The sequence below is a fragment of the Puntigrus tetrazona genome, chromosome 23 (genome assembly GCF_018831695.1).
Source record: "Puntigrus tetrazona isolate hp1 chromosome 23, ASM1883169v1, whole genome shotgun sequence".
Taxonomy (NCBI): Eukaryota; Metazoa; Chordata; class Actinopteri; order Cypriniformes; family Cyprinidae; genus Puntigrus; species Puntigrus tetrazona.
The window spans coordinates 17,968,761-17,988,172 of NC_056721.1; the positions used below are offsets into that span (position 1 = coordinate 17,968,761).

Below are 19,412 nucleotides of genomic sequence, written 5' to 3' on the forward strand. Positions count from 1 at the left end.
TGATATATGTTTAATTGACTGTTCAGTTATAATGAATTTTAATATGCATTATAGAGACCTCTGCCTCCAGATTGAATCAAAATATGTAGCAATTCATTAAATGCATTCATACCCTTTTTTTTAAAGTTAAAAAATACTTTTTTATGCATTTCGATTGATTGTTTGCTATTTTTATATATGCTCCATTCGAAAAAACTGAATTTGAATTATAGTGCAATTTAATGCTTCAAAATTGTTTTTTTAGCTCACAATGGCAAGGATGATTCAGGTTTTGCTCTGTTTCGATCACCGGCCATCAATTCGTTGAGAAACGCTAGTAAAATAGCATTAAAAATCACATTAAACAACTGTTTTCTACACTGTTAAAGCAACATGAGCAAAATGGCCGTTGCGGTATTCTTCAAATTACTAAAACGACATTAATGGCGTTTTAAAGTGCATTATAATTGAGTTTTTCTGCACACTGGCTACGCTCGTGCATGTTGTGCTCTGTTTTTGGTCAGTGGCTCTATAGCTGGAGGCTACAGGAGAATTAAGGCTTGTACTGAATTTAAAAGGTCCAGACAAAAGCACTAAGAGTCGACCAGCCTAAGAACAGACACACACACACACACGTTTCTTTCTGGTTGACTCACACAGACACTCCAGAGCACTCAGAGCAATCATTCAATCAATACTGAGCGCAGTGACATCATCACCATCAGACCCTCGTAATGACCTCATCCGGTTGAATACCCTTTTAGCAAATCTGTTTGCAGAGGGGTCTCTATGCACGCCGTGATATAGCCGTTGCAACCTAACAATGAAAATACTCCCTCTGAAGTGAGAGAATATAGCGGATGTTGTTCTCAGCTGTTCAAATTAGCGGGTCATTTGATGGCGTCCGCTGGGGTGTTTCTCTCATTATGGTGGGCTCCCTGAGGACGAGGGTTATGCCCCTTTCAGCTGGTACCTTCTGGCAAATGCGTCAAGGTCAATAATAGCGTTCACTCATGCACAAACACACACCAGCCATCAGCAGGACTGGCAAATACATGGTGAAATTCATTCTGTAGGTTGAATGAATTTGTGTGTCTTGTGAACGTCTCGGACGCCGACTGTGCGAGTGTCGTTAGTGTTAATTCTGGACTGATTTGACAGAGCTGCTCTTCTTTTGTCTGGTTTTGGGCGCTGTAGACTGGTTTGTGGGTGTGAACGGAGCCCGGCCCTCAGGAGGAGGTGAATTCAGCCGGACGCTGAGCTAGAAACAAACATGTCTCTGCTGGTTCTGTGATGTTCTTATGTTGATCTTATATCTTTGATGAAGGAAATCTATTTATAACATGATTTTTGACAGCATCCGCATTTTACAGCGTTCTTACAGAAGCGCCTAAAACTTATAACAGTAATTTAGCTTTGCAGGTAGGTTTCTCTTATTTGATATATATATTTTTTTTTTTTTAATAAATAATATATGTATTTAAATTATTTTATTTCTTGTGTTATATATCTTTATTATATATATATATATATATATATACACACACTATATGTGTGTGTGTGTGTCTGTGTGTGTGTGTGTGAAATGAAATAAAATACCAAAAAGTTGTTAGTGAGAAATTTGTTAGTCTGTGATCATTTTAATTGTTATTATTATGCTTCCCTGCACACATGAGCTTAGTTATACCAACACTAATGTTGAAAGCGAAGCACGTAATAGAGAGTAATGTCAAAAATGGCCGTATTGTTGTGTTCTCTTCTTTTGCTAGATCAACTGATCTAGTCAGACATAAAGAGAGTTTATAAATGTGGGGTCGGACCCCACAGCGGTTGCCATGGTTACAGGCCCGGGGGCCGCGTGCTCATCCATCCTGGGAGTGCCATGTGCAGTGAGCTGGCATGATCACGGGTGAGGGAGAGAGCGGGCGGCAGCTGTGCATCTGGAGGTCGGACAGCTGCAGGACACTCCAGATGAAGCTCGGCATGTCTTGAGACGTTATATAAGCTGGGCCTGGGTTTGTCCAGGGCAGCATTCCCAGAATGAGCAAATGTTTTGCTAGGCATAAAAACAGACATTATTTTGGTGCAGGTTATACAAAGAATGAGAAAGCAGCACATGAAATGTCTTTGTGACACCGGTTTGTGATAGAGGAACAGTTTTTTTCATTTTCCGAAGAAGTGCTTGTACGTGCAAAACCTGTGATGCTGGGATTTGTAGGGGGTTGCTGTGAAGCAGTAAATGTGTTTTGAGTGGCTGTTAGGGAATTTCAATGTCCTCTAAGGGATGTAACGTAATTTTTAAGGGATCTTTCAGGGGTTTTTTCTGCCTTTGTTTCTTGTCTGTGAGGCAGAAATCATTGGGCAGTGCTTTGTTACTGTAATGTTAAATCTGAGTGTGCATTTTTGTAATTTATATTAAGTATTTTTCAAAAATTTTCATAAATGTTTGTAAAATTGTAAAATTGTGTGTGTGTGGGAATATAAATGAAAATATAAATACATTACTTTTAATCAGTTGACAGCATTAATATACATATTATTCATTTTTGTTCATAATATATAAGTAAATATATTCATATTTTTATGCATTTATATATTTAAAAATATAGTATGACCTAATTATAGGTGTGTGTATGTGTGCATGCATGTGTTTCTGTGTGTTTTTATCATTTATAATTAATTTTATGTATAAGTATATACCAAATTGTTATTATTTTCTAAGAATTTGTGTGTGAACAAATTAATATATATATATTTTTTTTAAAGTTTGTTAAATACTTTTAGTTATATATTTAGTTCTGGTAGTACTGGCCCATATTGTGTGATTGTGTGTGTGTGCGTGTATATATATATATATATATATATATATATATATATATATATATATTATATATAAATTATAAAATGTTAGAGATATATGTATTTATCTGGATAATAAATTATATATATATATAAATTTTTCAAATTTGTTTGAATTTAAAAAATATGTATATATATATATATATATATATATATATATATATATATATATATATATATATATACATTCTGCTCCAAAAGGAGAGCATGTGCATCAGCGTAGCCTTGCTCAAACACGTCACACACAGAGCACAGCGAGACTGTGTAATATTCTTGAAAATCTTTCAGATCTCAGTCATATGGCTTAACATAAAGCCTGAGGCTTTAAAACAGCCTCACAGTTTAGAGGAAAAGCCTTTCTCACACAGGAAGACTGCTGGATGGACCGAGGGAGGAGACGGCAGCTTATAATTTTGGCCCTTCTGAAAAGAGAAGGCCTGGTCTGATTGGTCAGTTGTGTTCAGGACTCATCAGGATGACCATAATTACAAGATTAAAAGACTTTAACTGTTGAAGCTCCTGTCATTTCGGTTATTTTTACATGTCAGAGCTACCTTAAAATGGAAAATTGTAATTTGACAAAGATAGGAAAGGTTTGTACTATTCAGAAGCTCATAATTACAGTGATATCGGTATGAACACATTATAGTCCTGTTTCCTGTTTGTTCAACACTTGTTTTTTTTATTTTGTTATATAATTATTTATTTTGTCGCATTGATTGCTATATAAATTGTTTTTTAATTAAATTTGTTTTTTTCAATTATTAATAATTTGTACTTTATTTATTGTTTTATTTTTGTCATATGACTTCCCAATGACATCGTTTTGCATTAAGTGTGTTTTTTGAGTTTATGAAAAATATTTTTTCTTTAATTGGACAAATTAATTATCCAGATAAATACATATATCTCTAACATTTTATTCTCAAATTGTATCTATATAGATCAATTCTAAATATGCAAATAATATATATGTACAATTAATCAAATGTATATTTAATTGGATACATTAATTCTATTTATTGATTTTATCTATTTATTCTATATATATATATATATATATATATATATATATATATATATATATATATACTCACAAGACCTTCATACACTTAAGGGTTGATATTATTTTCAGTTTACATTGCATTGTGGTATACAGCCTTGCATGCAATTTGGCAAGCATGCATTCTGAGTAAAATAGTAAAATAGTAAAATTAGTACAACAGTGTGATATTATGAACATATTTTTATTCTTACAATCCATTTCGAGTGAATACGAAAAGAATAATGAAATGTAAATCCTATGAAATCTACAGTTAATATTTTCTTTTCTGTACCATTCATCAAGCTGCGAAAATGTCAAGTCAAATTAATTCATCTTCTGTCTTGTGTTCCAGGGCTAATATTGATGAGGTGGAGACGGAGGTGGTGGAGATCGAAGCCAAGCTTGATAAGGTACTGTAAGACGCTTTAAAGCTGTCACTTGACCTTCTGACCCCGTCAGAACGCATTTAGGCCACATGTTTGAAAATCACAGCTTAGGTTTGTTAGGAATCACATCTAATACCTTCCAAGACCTCTGTAGCCAAACACTGACATCAGCCGCTTCCACAACAAGGTCAAGTGGTCAAGCTCAGGCTTTACGGATCATCAGCGTGTGCAAATGCTGGTGTAAATCCAGCAGAGAAAGCGGAAAGCAGGGCAGTTTGTCATTAGAGAGCAGAAAGGGCATGTGTGGAGAGATATTTGCGGTATAGGAGATTAGAGGAACATCGTGGATTAATGTATAGCGATGGTAATCCTGTTTAAATGACGTCAGGTTTTTTCTTTATTAGATCACAAAAAATGCTAAATATTTATTTTATTCTAATTTAGCATAAATTACATTTGCTATTTAATAATAAAATTCCACTTAAATAATTCTGTACATATATTGTTATTTATAATAATTTTTAGATAACAGAAATTCTGATTTTCTTTTTTTTCAATTAATGCTAAATTAATATAAGTGAAAGTTGTCTTATATCAAATAAATTAAACACAATTAAAAAAAATTAAATACTAAAAATTAAAAAAAAAAAAATTAATCAAAAAATACTTTTAAATTTTTTTTTTCCGTTAAAAATCTGACAAAAAGACAACTTAAAAAGACCATTCATGAGAAGATGAAGATGAAATAATCTTAAATAATAATCACATCTGACAGATGTCATCAGCACATATGTTTCTCTAATTCCTGTGATCTCCGTCTGTTCCTGAAAACCTTGAGTGACGGCTGTCAATCCAGATTACACCTGTGCCATTATAAAAGGCTTCTTTGGTATTTTATTTATTTTTTTGTTCATGAAATTATCAGGATTTGTAAAACAAATTAGTTAAAATAATTATTTATTATTATTAATTATGAATTTTTATTGTTTAATTTTGGACTGTGTGCTGTCAAACAGTGAATTGCATCCAAAATAAAAGTTTTTCTTTACATAATATATGTTTGTACTTTGTTTATATATTATGTATATATTAAAACACACACATAACGCATGCATTATTTTAAAAAGTATTTACATGTAAATGCAAATTATATTTTCCTATATATATATATATATATATATATATATATATATATATATATATATATATATATATATATATATATATATATATATATGCATGTGTTTGTGTTTATATATACATAATAAATATCCATAAAGAAAAGCGTTTATTTTGGATGCAGATTATTGCAGTTAATGGTTTGACAGCACTATATGTATTTGCATGCATGTCTATGTGTAGTGTGAATTGAATTGTTCTCCTCTTACTGTATGCATTTGGTTTAGTTGTTTGTTGTTTAGCGTTTCCATGCATTTTAATCACAACAGCGTGCAACGTTTGATCATTTCATCAGGCTCCGCAAAACAACAGCTTCAGCACAGACTAATGATCACGTGATCTCTCTCCAAAGAGACTGTTGGAGAAAGCACACTGGAAAGGAATCGTATCGTTTGCTTATCATACGAGTCTTACTCACAAACATTAAATGATGCATCTCGGTCTATTTTTGCATGACGGTTTCTTGTTAGTCGTGGAGTCTGTGGGTCTGTTCAGCAGCTGCGCAGGACAAGGCTGTCTGTGTTCGTCAGATTGACTCACGAGGAGAGTGTGGGAAATTAAGAGATTTTCCCAAAGCCATATTTTCAGCTGGATGTGCGTGTGTGGACGCAATCGAAACGCCACCTGAGGTAAGAAAAGGGGAAGATAAAATACAGAAGAAAGAGCAGCACGGGAAGAAAAGGGAACTAACTCGGGTTCGGGTTCGACGGACACATGGAGCCCATCTGAGAATGTGTCCCATCAGGCAGAAAGCAAACACACAACCGCATGTGAAGCCCTCCGCTGAGTCTGGGATGTGTGGCATGTGTAAAAGTGGGAGATTTTTGCCTTGGCCTTTACATGTGGGAACTGGTAATTGGCACATTAGTGAGAAGAATTACTGCACAGATGAGACCGCACCTGTTGTGTGTGTGTGTGTGTGTGTGTGTGTGTGGGATTTAAAGGTATATTTCAGGTTTCAGTTAAACTAATGTTTACATGAAATGCACTACATTACTGGTTTTGACTCGTAAAAGAAGCCTGATTATAGTAATGCTGTCATAATGAAAGGCTACAAGGTTTTTATTATGAATTTATACAACTTACAAAAATGTTTTTATAGACTGAAGGATTCGTTTACATGCTTTTTAACGAACTAGTCTGTGTTTCTGAGCAAATGTTGAAGCGAACAGAGGCTTTCACCTATATAATGAAATGTTATTAAAATAAGACCAGTTTCAAGTTCATTAGGACTTGTGTTAATCGCAATTAATCTCATCCAAAGTAAAAGTTTTACATGTATGTTTACATAATATATATGTTTAGCGTGTATATATAAATGCAAACACATGCATGCGTATATTTAGGAAAATATGATGTGTTTAAATAATAAATATTTTTAAATTTAATGTAAAATATAACGATATGAAGATATAAATGTGTAAATATTTTATATAGTGTGTGTATATTTATATACACATAATAAATAAACACCGTACACATATATTATGTAAACAAAAACTTTTATTTTGGATGAGAATAATCACGATTAATCAATTCAATTCAATTCAATTCAAGTTTATTTGTATAGCGCTTTTACAATGGCTATTGTTCCAAAGCAGCTTCACAAAAGCAAATTATTACAAGACAAAAGCAAATCGTTCCACAGACATAAGCAAGTCACCACACAACAGGATGCGTTACAAAACAGCTGGATGAATTACAATGTAGAAAGTCCAAGATAGATTTAGTCCAGACAGAAGGTTGAGTTTTCCTCGACGTCATCATCGCAGGAAGGTCATCTCCTCACTGGGTCCACTGGAGAGCTCGGTAACTAGATGCCTCGGGATGTACATCCCGAGGTGGAGACAAAAGGATAATTAGAGTAGCGGCCATTCATACTATTGGGAATCACGATGTACTGTAGCATAGGTTTCTGTTAATCTTTACGAGTATGCTTTGCTAAAAAGATATGTCTTTAGCCTAGACTTAAACTGAGAGAGTGTGTCTGATCCCCGAACATTAGCAGGAAGGTTATTCCAAAGTTTAGGTGCCAAATGTGAAAACGCTCGACCACCTTTAGTAGACTTTGCTATACGAGGAACTACCAGGAGCCCTGAGTTTTGAGATCTTAGAGAGCGTGACGGGTTGTAGCGAGACAGAAGGCTGGTCAGATAAATGGGGGCTAAACCATTTAGAGCCTTGTAGGTCAGTAACAGTACTTTGTAATCAATCCGGAAATGAACAGGCAGCCAGTGCAGGAGGATAAAACTGGGGTTATATGATCATATTTCCTTGTCCTGGTAAGAACTCGAGCGGCTGCGTTCTGCACTAACTGAAGCTTGTTTATTGAAGATGCTGGACAACCAGCGAGCAGGGCATTACAGTAATCCAGTCTAGATGTCATGAATGCATGAACTAGCTTTTCTGCATCTGAGAGAGAGAGCATGTGTCTGAGTTTAGCAATATTTCTAAGATGAAAGTAGGCAGATTTTGTAACATGAGTGATATGGTGTTCGAAGGACAGGTTGCTGTCCAATATCACACCCAAGTCTTTAACAGTCGGAGTAACGTTTATATCACATCCATCTAATTGTAGTTTGAGCTCAGAAATTTGCTGCAAACATGAATTTGGTCCGATAAGGAGCACCTCTGTTTTATTAGAGTTTAATAGAAGAAAATTTCTAGTCATCCAGTCTTTTATGTCTTTAACACACTCTGTTAATTTAGACATTTCTGATAACTTATCAGGCTTAGATGAAATGTATAGCTGTGTGTCATCTGCATAACAGTGAAATTAACCCTGTGCTTCCTAATAATGTTCCCCAGGGGCAGCATGTATATAGAGAACAGTAAGGGGCCTAGAACTGATCCTTGAGGCACACCACACTTTACGGGCATTGTAGTAGAGCGGTCTCCGTTTATATCTACAAATTGATAACGGTCTGATAGGTATGATTTAAACCACTTTAAAGCCTGTCCCTGTACACCAGCGGTGTTTAAACGCTCAGGAGAGAATATTATGATCTATAGTGTCAAATGCAGCAGTGAGATCCAATAAAACGAGTAGCGAGACGCAGCCTCGGTCGGAGGATAAGAGCAGGTCATTAGTGATTTTAACTAATGCGGTTTCTGTGCTATGGTGCGGTCTAAAACCTGACTGAAACTCCTCATAGACATCATTCATCTGTAAGAAGGAGCATAGCTGCGCTGACACAACTTTTTCTAATATTTTTGATATAAATGGGAGATTTGATATCGGTCTGTAATTAGATAGTTCATTAGGATCAAGTTGTGGTTTTTTGATCATAGGCTTAATAATTGCTAATTTGAATGGGTTGGGTACGTGACCTAACGATAGGGAGGAGTTAATAATATTTAGAAGAGGTTCACCAGCTGCTGGTAATATATCTTTCAGAAATTTAGTTGGAATAGGATCTAATACACATGTGGCAGATTTAGACTTAGTGATTAGTTTATTGAACTCTTCCTGTCCTATGGTTGCAAAACACTGTAACTGAATTTGCTGGGTACTGAGTGAGGCTGGACTATAGGACAAAGTTAAGGGTTGATTTTCTGTTATTTTAAGTCTGATATTATCTATTTTATTAGTGAAGAAATCAGATTTAATAATAACACAAACTGTAACACTGTGAATGACTCACTAAATAAATACATTTGTTTCTACTTAAACTTATTTGAAAAATTATACTGTAATATTAACAATTTATGTTTACATTTTAACTAAAGAAGGACGTAAAATCATACCTTTAAAAATAATATTTAAAAAATAAATAGAGTGTAAATATAACGTCGCACTTAACATTATAAATCAAGTATCGAATGTTTGGTGTGTTTTGCTGTAAGACATCAAAGGTTATTAATATTCTGCTCTGTCAGCGCAGTTGAGGTTATGATTAAGATTTGGATGTTTTATTGTGTCTTATGTTATGCTCTTTCTCTCTCTGTTTTCTTTCGTAGCTGGTGAAGCTGTGCGGGGGTATGATTGAAGCTGGGAAAGCGTACGTCACCGCCAACAAGCTCTTCATCAACGGCATCCGTGACCTGTCCCAGCAGTGCAAGAAGGACCAGATGATATCGGTAATTTATTGTGTGTGTGTGTGTGTGTGTGTGTGTGCTTTGTCTGTCAGTTCTGATCAGGAGAGTCATAATGGTAATTATAAAAAAAATAAATGGTTTCTAAATGGTTTCTATCTTAAGATATCTTAAGGCCAATTCACACAGACAAACGCCAATGAACCAGTCTGTTGGGGTTTGTTGGGTCAGTGCCTGTTAGGCGTTAGTTGAAGTTGGTTGGAGTTTGTTTTCAGCCGACAGACAGCAACCACGGCTTCAACTACAGCCTCTTTCCGTCTTTTCATGCGAAGAATGACACACAAACACATTAATAAGAGTAAAATTCGGATTGTGCATATAGGATAATTTTTTCCCCAGTTGGTCGGTGTCTGTTGGTGCAGTGTGAACATGACTGCTGTTTTCATAAGATGCTAAATCCAGCGGCCAACTTGAGCCAACTTGTTTGTTGGAGTTGGTTGGCTTTTGTCTGTGTGGTGTGAATTTCCATTTTAATGCACAATAAACAATGGTACTTATATAAAAATATACTTTTCAAAAAATTTACTTATAGTTATTTTTATTTAGTTGTATTTTTCTTTTATTATTTATTGTATATTAAAGCAATTATTATTTATTGTATATTAATATTATAATAAGCAATATGTATGTTTTACTTTATGTATTTTCTATTCTTTTATTCATAACGATCTTATGTATAACAGTTTTCTTTAACAATTTAACTATTTTAAATAATTTTTAATATCTTTTATGTGAAGCACTTTGAATTATATGCTATATATACTTTGAAATATGCTATATAAAGAAACTTAATTTTTCACTATCACTATTTTACATCAATTTCATAATATTATTACAATTACATATGACATATTTACATATTACAAATTCTATTTTAATTTTATATAATATTATATACACTTACATTTATATGAATAACTATATATTACTATTATTATAATATTAGTTTTAATATAATTTGTTATTATAATTATATATTTTTATTTACATATTTATTATTATTAATAATAATAATAATAATATAATCTATTTTACTAGTTTATAATTAGTTTTCATTATATTAATTTGATCATTTTATTTATATTTATTTGCTATTTATTGATTGTTTATTACTTTTTATAGGTCTAACATTTATTAAAAAAATTCAATATCCTCCAAATTCACAGCTATAACACTGAATCAGTGAGTCATTTATCTGATTCAATCCAATTCTGTCAAGCTCATTATTAATGATTACTTCTTTTAAATCAGTTCAATAAATACATCTCATCCTCATAAAAAATAATTAATTCATGAATCAGTTCGACCAAAGGCGAAATTGAAAGAGAAACAAAAATGTATAGCCTACTATTTTATGCCATAAATTTTTCTCTCATCTCATTTTTTTGCTGTGCCGATGTAGATAAACAGTCTAAACACTCAAGAACTGTTAGCAAAACTGTACACCATAAATCACTCCATTGCAGTCATTTTATAACCCTGAACTCACGTCTGTTTTTAATTGTGAGCTCTTTACTAGAAGACTCGCTGACATTAGGGCGTCAGGCTGCTGTTTTGAGCGTCTCAGACGCTCTTTGACCCTGATTAGACATGGATTTAGTCAAAAGGAAGCAGGCCGGGGCTCCTGTACTCTCTCCTTTCTTTCTGTCAGTAGTGCCAGTTGGGTTAGACTCATTGCCGCCATCTGTAAATGCTATTATAGAGTCTTTTGGCCTCCCTTTCCTTGTACCCAGCTGACTAATGTTGAGCATCTTATTAAAACCTGCTGCTATTTGCATTTTCCACTGTAAAAGCATAGAGACCCACAATTACATTTCCATTTTGACAAAGGCTGTTGCACGCTCAGCAGGGCTTGTTTTCCTTGTCGGGCGGACTCTACGTGAGTCAGAATATTAATAGATGATGATACCAGGACAAACATGCAGTTGAATTACCAGTGCGCGATATTGAAAAAAAAAAGATATTTCCCTACAGTTTTTGAGAGTCTTCATACACTATTCTAATTATAGTGAATTGTATTCTAATTATATTTCTAATAAGTTTTAACCGAGTTATACATTTTATGTGCTTTTTAGCTTCTTAAAGCATTTTTTTATAAAAGCGACCTTGTCTTTTGAATGCTGATATTTGAAATTATTCGAATAACAAAATAGACTCTGAATGTGAGATTAAAACCGCCAGTAGGTGGCAGTAAGTCAATGTAAATAAGTGCGTCGTCACGATTCAGTCGAATCTTTGAAACATGGATTTATTCAGGAACGAAACGCCTTCATGCTGCTCAGAGACGCAAAATAATGCTCTGGTTGTGTTTACATTTTCGCCTTCTGAATTAGTTTGGCGCAGCGTTCTATATGTATATAGGTATGCTTAGGCTGTTATAAAAGTACCAAAAAATGTTCTGGGAATGTTAGTTTTTGGTTCCCAGAACAATGTTTTTTAAGGTTAGTTTTTGGTTAGCCAGGAAAGTTCTTTACGGAAATAGAATGTTAGTTTCTGGTTTGTAGAACGTTATTCTAACGTTAGAAAAACATTATTCCTCTAACTTTTCATAACGTTCAGAGAATCCATGATGCTGCTTTCTTATCTACCTCATTTTTTTAAAAATCTGATTTCAAAATATGTATTAAAATTATGCATGCATATTCCATGCACGTGTGCAATCTCCGTGTGACAATTGTATTAATATTTCTATAAAAAATACATTTTTGCATTAAAGTAGAAACGGATGATAAATACGCATTTCATATGGAATTAAATAGCAAGCGCATTGAATGTGTGATTCATCATATTTTTATTCATATATAAGCAACGGAACTGAAATTGCATCACGTTTATCATCAGCACAGCGTGAGAATAACGCGATATCTGCCTTTTGAGACGAACCCTAATACAAACCCTAGTAAAAAAAATTGCGGCCTTGATCATTCAAAAGATCAAATTTGAGAAAATACTCTTCTTGTGTTTTCACAGGACTGTCTGGAGAAGTGCGGCGAGAGTTTGCAGGAGATTGTGAACTACCACATGGTACGTGTGCTGTTTTTCTCCTTTGTTTCTCCTCAGATGAGCGCCTGCGGGACGGATCCGCCGAGAGCGCCTCACGGTGTCATCGTATCGTGAAATGTTGATGTGTTTTGCTCCGCTCTGGTGAAGGTGCCCTGCTTGTGATGTGCGTGAATGATTTAACGCGCTCCGACGCCGTGAATCATGAATGATCCTCGCGTTGAGTGTAAATCATATATGATGCTCTGCCTGTTTGTCGAGAACGTCTTTTCTGGGGCCTGTTTCGGAAAGGAGGTTAAGTGAAAACTCGGAAGTACGTTAAGCCTGAAATCAAGGCAACTCTGGGTTGTCCTTTTCAAAATGGGAACTCAAGAAAGCAGGTTAAGTCAAACCTGTTTCTGAAAGAGAGGTAAATTAGTCTGTGAACCTAACCTGGTCGGAAGCAGGTTTTCTTCGCTAAACCCAGAGTTTTTTTTAGTCTTCTCCCCCGTTTTTACACGCTGCAAAAATGCTTGCCTTGTCTTATGTAGATTTTTCAGATTTTGTGATTCTGCAAATAACCTTATAGCTTATAACTTTGCAGAGTTGTGGAATAACGAATTAGTCTATTATCTTGTAGTCTTTTGTTGTCTTTTGGAAAGCTCTAAGCAGTTTGTGTTAGAGAGGGACGAGACTATCGTTAGTTTCTAACACTCATCTGCTCGTTCTATAAGTGTTTTGTTGTCCAGCTCTCGCTGCTTTGTTAAATCTGACCCGGGCACCGCAGGCCGTCTGTCTGTGAACTCGCTGCCCGTTTGATGCGCTCTTTGAGAAGGGAGCACGGGGAAATGACATCACAAACGAGGTTAATGGGCAGGGTCATCAGAGGACTGGGGACTGAATCCTGCTGTGATGGGGTGTATATGTGTGTGTGTGTGTGTGTGTGTTGGACAGCACCTGAGCAGTGTGTGCAGTGAGGTATGAACATGAACACTTGAGGGTCACTTATATAAATGGATGCAGAAAGACAAATACATGCATCAGTGCACAAGAGCACTTACAGGGAGACAACAGGCATGTAGCTCTCTTCTATTATTCATTTTATTTATTCAAATAGAAAATGTATATATACACATGTATACATATATATATATGTGTGTGTGTGTGTGTATATATATATATATATATATATATATATATATATATATATATAGATAGATAGATAGATAGATAGATAGATAGATATATTTTCTGTTTGAATAGAAGATGTATGAATTAAAATTGCTCTTGATTTTTTCTTTGCAAATCTAAATAATTTAAACAAGACAGTTTTACATGAAAATTCATATGCATGTGTATAGTTCATTTTTATATATAAAAGTTTTAATGACTTTATTATTCTAAAATGTGTTATGTATAAGTATGCATGTAAACAACTTTCCTTTTAACGTTTTTCCCTTTTTATTTTATATTTTATTTGTTTTTATTTTATATAAACAGTTTTCTCACCTTTTTATTTTATTATCACTAATTTAATTTAATACGTAATTAAATAGTTTAAACTAAACATTTATTTCATTCATTTGAATTCATTTATTTACGTTATATTTGTGAATTTTGTACATGGCTAGAAAAGGCGTTTTTTTGTGTTCCTAAACGGAACAGTGTTTTTCAGCATCAGGACAGGGGCAACAGAATGAATGGAACTGACCTGATTTCAGGACAACGTGTTTATTAAGACATAGGAAGGAAATGAATCGATCTGGAAATCCCACGGTGATGTGAAATGCTGTGATAGTATGTGAAGACGGAGGTCTTCGAAAGAAAGAGCAGTGTCTAGGGAGTTGTTTGGGAAGTAAGATCATGAGAAATGACATTACTTCCTAACTCTTTCCTCAGCTCTTTATCCCAACAATACAGGAATTGTCTGGAAAGTGGGTGAAGGGGTTGTCGGGTGAATGAGGGGCTTTTGCCAGACGGAGGTATTTGATAAGCCTCACACTCTTACAGATTGTCCCAAATCTCGTGCTGAGACAAAAGGACAAAAGTCGCTAACCCACTGACATATCAGTGTGGTTACTTGACATTTTGGCTTTGTGGGTACAGTTAACCTTTTGGTTAGCCCTTCATACCGTTGTGTGCAGAGAGCAGGAAGTGCAGGGGAATTTAGCACAGGAAGAGCACGCGCGACAGTAAAGCCCAGCCAGAACATTATTCGGCTTAGCCACACGAGGCTGACATTTAAACAGATGTGTTCAGAAAAACAATACACAAACCCATCACCATTATTGCATGAAATAACCCATCTTTTTAATAATAAAAGTAATGTACCATTAATTATTATTATTATTATTATTATATTATTATTATTATTATTATTATTAGTGTTATTATGTATTTAGATAAATTTATAATATTGTTGTATTCTAATAATTATTTATTTATTTAGTATATTCATATAATGTATTTATTATATGATTATATATTGTCAAAATGTATACAAATGTGTACATTTTAATTGTAATAATTATTAATGTTATTATACTGAATAAATTAATGTCAAAAATAAATTTATGTGTGTAACTATTATTTTTAAATAATACATAATTACAATAATACATGTATTTTGTTTTATTTATTTATTTAGTAAAAATACATTTTTACATATTCATATTCAAATGTGTGTATTGATTGTGTGTGTCTGTGCATATGTGTGTATATATATATATATATATATATATATATATATATATATATATATATATATATATATATATGTATGTGTGTGTGTGTGTATATAAAAGTATAACAAAAATTATAATAAAATATATTATAATTATAAAAATATATATTACACATTTAATTTAAGTAAATATTTGTAATTAATAAATACAATTAATTGAAGTATGTATTATTTTATTTAGGAGCTTTGCATTCTCATTATTCTTTATTTTCTTTATATTTGTTAAGCATTCCTGAAGCTGGTATCTATGTGTGGTTTCATAGAGAGCTGAGATTAAATACTCACTTAGCAATTGGCAATGTATTAAACCACAATATGTCAGTCGGTGGACCACACACAGGGTGTTTCTCTGCCTTCCTGCCAAAGAACGAGGCGGCTTTTTCTGCGACAGACGGACGGTGGGTTGGTTTCTTGGTTTCCCAGAACCTGCTGCTTCATTTAAAGGCCGTTTGGATGCAGGATCGGTCGCTGACGTCTATTAGAGCTCTGTTTAGCGATAAGCGTCTTGAAAAACCAAGTCTTGTGTTTTATAGAGGGATTTTTGTTGCCTAACTGTAGGGGAGGCTGTAAACCTCGACAAGAGGCACGGAGGAGCACAAAAGCATCGGCTTTCATCGGCAAGCACCTTATTTGGGATCTGCTCGAGTTTATGGAGCAATAAACCGACCCTCACTAAGAAAGAGCGAAGTGAACCGCTCCGTTTTAAATGTATTCATCTGGCGTGTATCATCAGGGTCTGGCTTTGCATCTCTACTGACTTTTCAGATCATATTCCTGTTAGCGCTGTCACTAAAACGAGGTCATTTTTGAAGTGGGTAATGCTTGGTGGGTTTTTCCCTCCAAAATAACCACTGAAAATGATTCAATCGATTAGTAAATGATATTCTGTTTGTTCATTATTTAAATACACTTTTCAAGTATATAAAATAATTCATGGTAAAACATTTGATCAAAATTAAATTCATACAGTATATTCGTATCATAACAGTACTTATTGTATTTTATATAATATTTGTTATTCTTGTGACTTGAATTAGTAAAATATTTCAGCTCCGATCGATTCTTTGTGTCTAATTATTTACTTTTGTTGCAAGAAGCCGTGTGATAAGCGAGATAATGTACATTCAGCAGGTTGTTATCGCAGAATAAAGCCCTTCAGTCTTTTACAACAGCCCTCGCTTCTCATTACTTGCACAAACTTTATTAAATAATGTGTTATTAAATAATAAATATACACATTTATGCTTATAATACACTATATAATGGGCTATATATTATATAGCTATATAATATAATATATATAATACATATTTTTCTATTAAGCTTTGTTTCATTGATTTATATTGAATTAGTTTTTATTTGATTATTTATATCGAATTTTGTTATTTTAAATAGATATAGTAATGTATTTATGTTAATGTTATGCTAATTCCTGTTGTCAAAAAATAAATTCTGATTCTATAAATTTATTTATCATTATATTATATTGTTTTATATTATATTATATTATGTAAATAATACATAGTTTGTATGTGCACCTTATGAACTTTTATGTACACACACACACACACACACACACTACATCTATTTATATTCAGTCTATGCATTTTGTATTGAAACAATCATTCTTATATTTATCATATAAATATAGAAATGTAAGTATATATATTTACAGATTTTAACATCCTATTGTTCTCACTGACAGCTACGCTCTTATATGGTTTCATTGATACGTTTTATTTTTAAGTGTATTTTACGGGAGGTTTCTTTGAAATAGTTGGTACCCCAGTAATAAATCGAGACTTTTGTATAGAAAACCGCTTTGACCTTTTAACCGGAAAATATTTCGCAAATATAAAAACATGCTTTGGATTCTTTAGAGTCACAGTAAGGCTAGGGAATCGCAGAAAGCCCAACACTGCGGGATCTTGATGTCAGACTGTGACTGAAACGAAGTATCTTGCATCACCTCCCTTTGTTTTTCTGCTGTTTCCTTCACTCCGTCTCTTCTCTTTCTCCCTCCCTGCCCGAGTGACCTATTTTTTCGTCTGCCTCTGCAGCGTGGCGGACGAGATCAGCTCAGTCCTTGTGCGGAGACTCGGGCTGAATCTCAATGAGGCGGAGGGCTGTGATGATGATGATGATGATGATGATGATATGTGTGCTGGGAGGTCATACTCACAGGTTTACGTCCCACACAGCTCTGATTAAACTAATGTGTAGTGCCATCTAGTGCTGACAGTGAAGCATTGCATGGAATATTCCCATTTTACAACTCTAGTCGTATTAGTTTGGTCTAAATACTGTGCTAACTTTACCTTCTGAATCATAGAACAGTCATTTTTTGATAAAAATGTTGTTCCTGGATTAATGCCGGATGCTGAGCGGTGATCATCTTGAGCTATTGCTTTTTTTTTATGAAACAGGCTTGTCTATTGTTGCACATATCATTTATAAAACCTAATAAAACCTGAAAAGAGGTGATGCTGGTTCAAACAGGAGTGCTCTTTTATATTCATGTTTCTTTTTATTTTGTGTTTTTCAGATCCTGTTTGATCAAGCCCAGAGATCAGTCAAGCAGCAGCTGCATAACTTTGTTAAAGAGTGAGTTTACTGCTCCATATTTATTTATACTTACTCTAAGGAACTTATATTTTGCATGTTAAAAAAGTATAACACAATTTTATCAATATCATCACTAGCGATATGGGGAAAAAATCTTATTTTTTTCTTTTTAAAATGAAAATTTGATCGTGATTTTTATTTATTTGCATTATTTACTTTTAAATAAGAAGCATTTTAAAAATACAATATTAATGATGATGATGTTAATTATTAAGATTTATAATTATTAATTATTATTATTATAATACAGTGCCGCTTTGTGTATATTTATTATAATATTATTTTACATTCAAATTATACATTTAAAGTTCGTATTAAAATTCAAGTTTATTAGCATAGTTAGTTAAAAAGGGGTTCAGAAATGCTGCAGTTTATTGAAATAATATTTTATATTCCTAATATTCATATTTATGTGTGTGTGTGTATTTATTGTAATATTATACATTCATATATTAATATTACACATTTAAAGTTCTTGCAAAATATATAAATGTATTGTTTAGTTGTAAAAAGAAATATTAAATTAAAATCAGCCGAAAAATCAGCCGATAATGATAATTTGTTTTATTTTACAGGACAAATGCTTATATGTGTGTTTATTGTATTATTACATATATTTTTTATTAATACCATACATTTAAATTTCTTGCTAAAATAAAAGCTTATTAGCATGTTTAGTTAGAAATTCTGCAGTTTATTGAAATTCTATTTTAGTACCTGCTCTTCTTCCATTAAAATGACATTCATTCAAATATGGAAATGAAACTCTCCGAAAGGTCAGAGACGTGAAAGTGTCGCCCTGCAGCGGCCTGGTTTTATTTATACATCAGCAAATGTGAAAGCGCTCAGGACCACACACTCTCCGAGGAGGGGTTTTTTCATTATTTTGCTTCCCGCGGGCTGATTATAAATAACGATCTGACTTTTGGAGCTCATTAATAATTAATGTGTCCTGGTGGAAGATAATGGGATTCTTGAGAGCGGGTTCCTATTCATTTATCACAGGTGATCACTGATAATGCAGAGGGCGGAAGATTTATACGGCAAACGTAATGGCATTTCAGGAAGTGTATGAAGCTTTTTTAGCTCCACCTGATCCGTCGTGCGCAATTATATCAGACAACATTAATATTTCAGTCGTATTTTGTTCAAATAAGCACAAGCGCCTCTCTGCCGGAATAAGGCTAGCTCACCAAAAATCGTATTTCTTGCTGAAAACCTTCACTGAGTCCACAGCTCTGCCTTCGTTAGACTACGCCGATAACGGATGGTCATCTGCGTTTTCAGTGACGTGCGTAAATTCAAGGACACGAAGAAGCACTTTGATAAGGTGAGAGAAGATTTGGAGATCGCGCAGGTGAAGAACGCCCAGGCTCCTCGAAACAAACCCCACGAGGTGGAGGAAGCCACCAGCACCCTCAACTTCACCCGCAAGTGCTTCAGACATCTGGCACTGGACTATGTGCTGCAGGTAACTCACAAATAGGATCGTATTCGGCCGAAAAATCTGGAATCTGAGAGT

General features: G+C 33.9%; 1 protein-coding gene across 2 annotated transcripts in view; it reads left to right on the forward strand.

Moving 5' to 3' along the window:
• Positions 1–19,412, forward strand: part of acap3a (ArfGAP with coiled-coil, ankyrin repeat and PH domains 3a) — a 69,781-nt gene that overhangs the window by 20,355 nt on the left and 30,014 nt on the right. For both annotated transcript variants that reach the window (XM_043225272.1, XM_043225273.1), the window contains exons 2-6: positions 4,236–4,293; positions 9,409–9,528; positions 12,514–12,567; positions 17,811–17,869; positions 19,178–19,361. In XM_043225272.1, the coding sequence (XP_043081207.1) occupies positions 4,236–4,293; positions 9,409–9,528; positions 12,514–12,567; positions 17,811–17,869; positions 19,178–19,361 (475 nt within the window). The remainder of the gene's footprint in view (positions 1–4,235; positions 4,294–9,408; positions 9,529–12,513; positions 12,568–17,810; positions 17,870–19,177; positions 19,362–19,412) is intronic.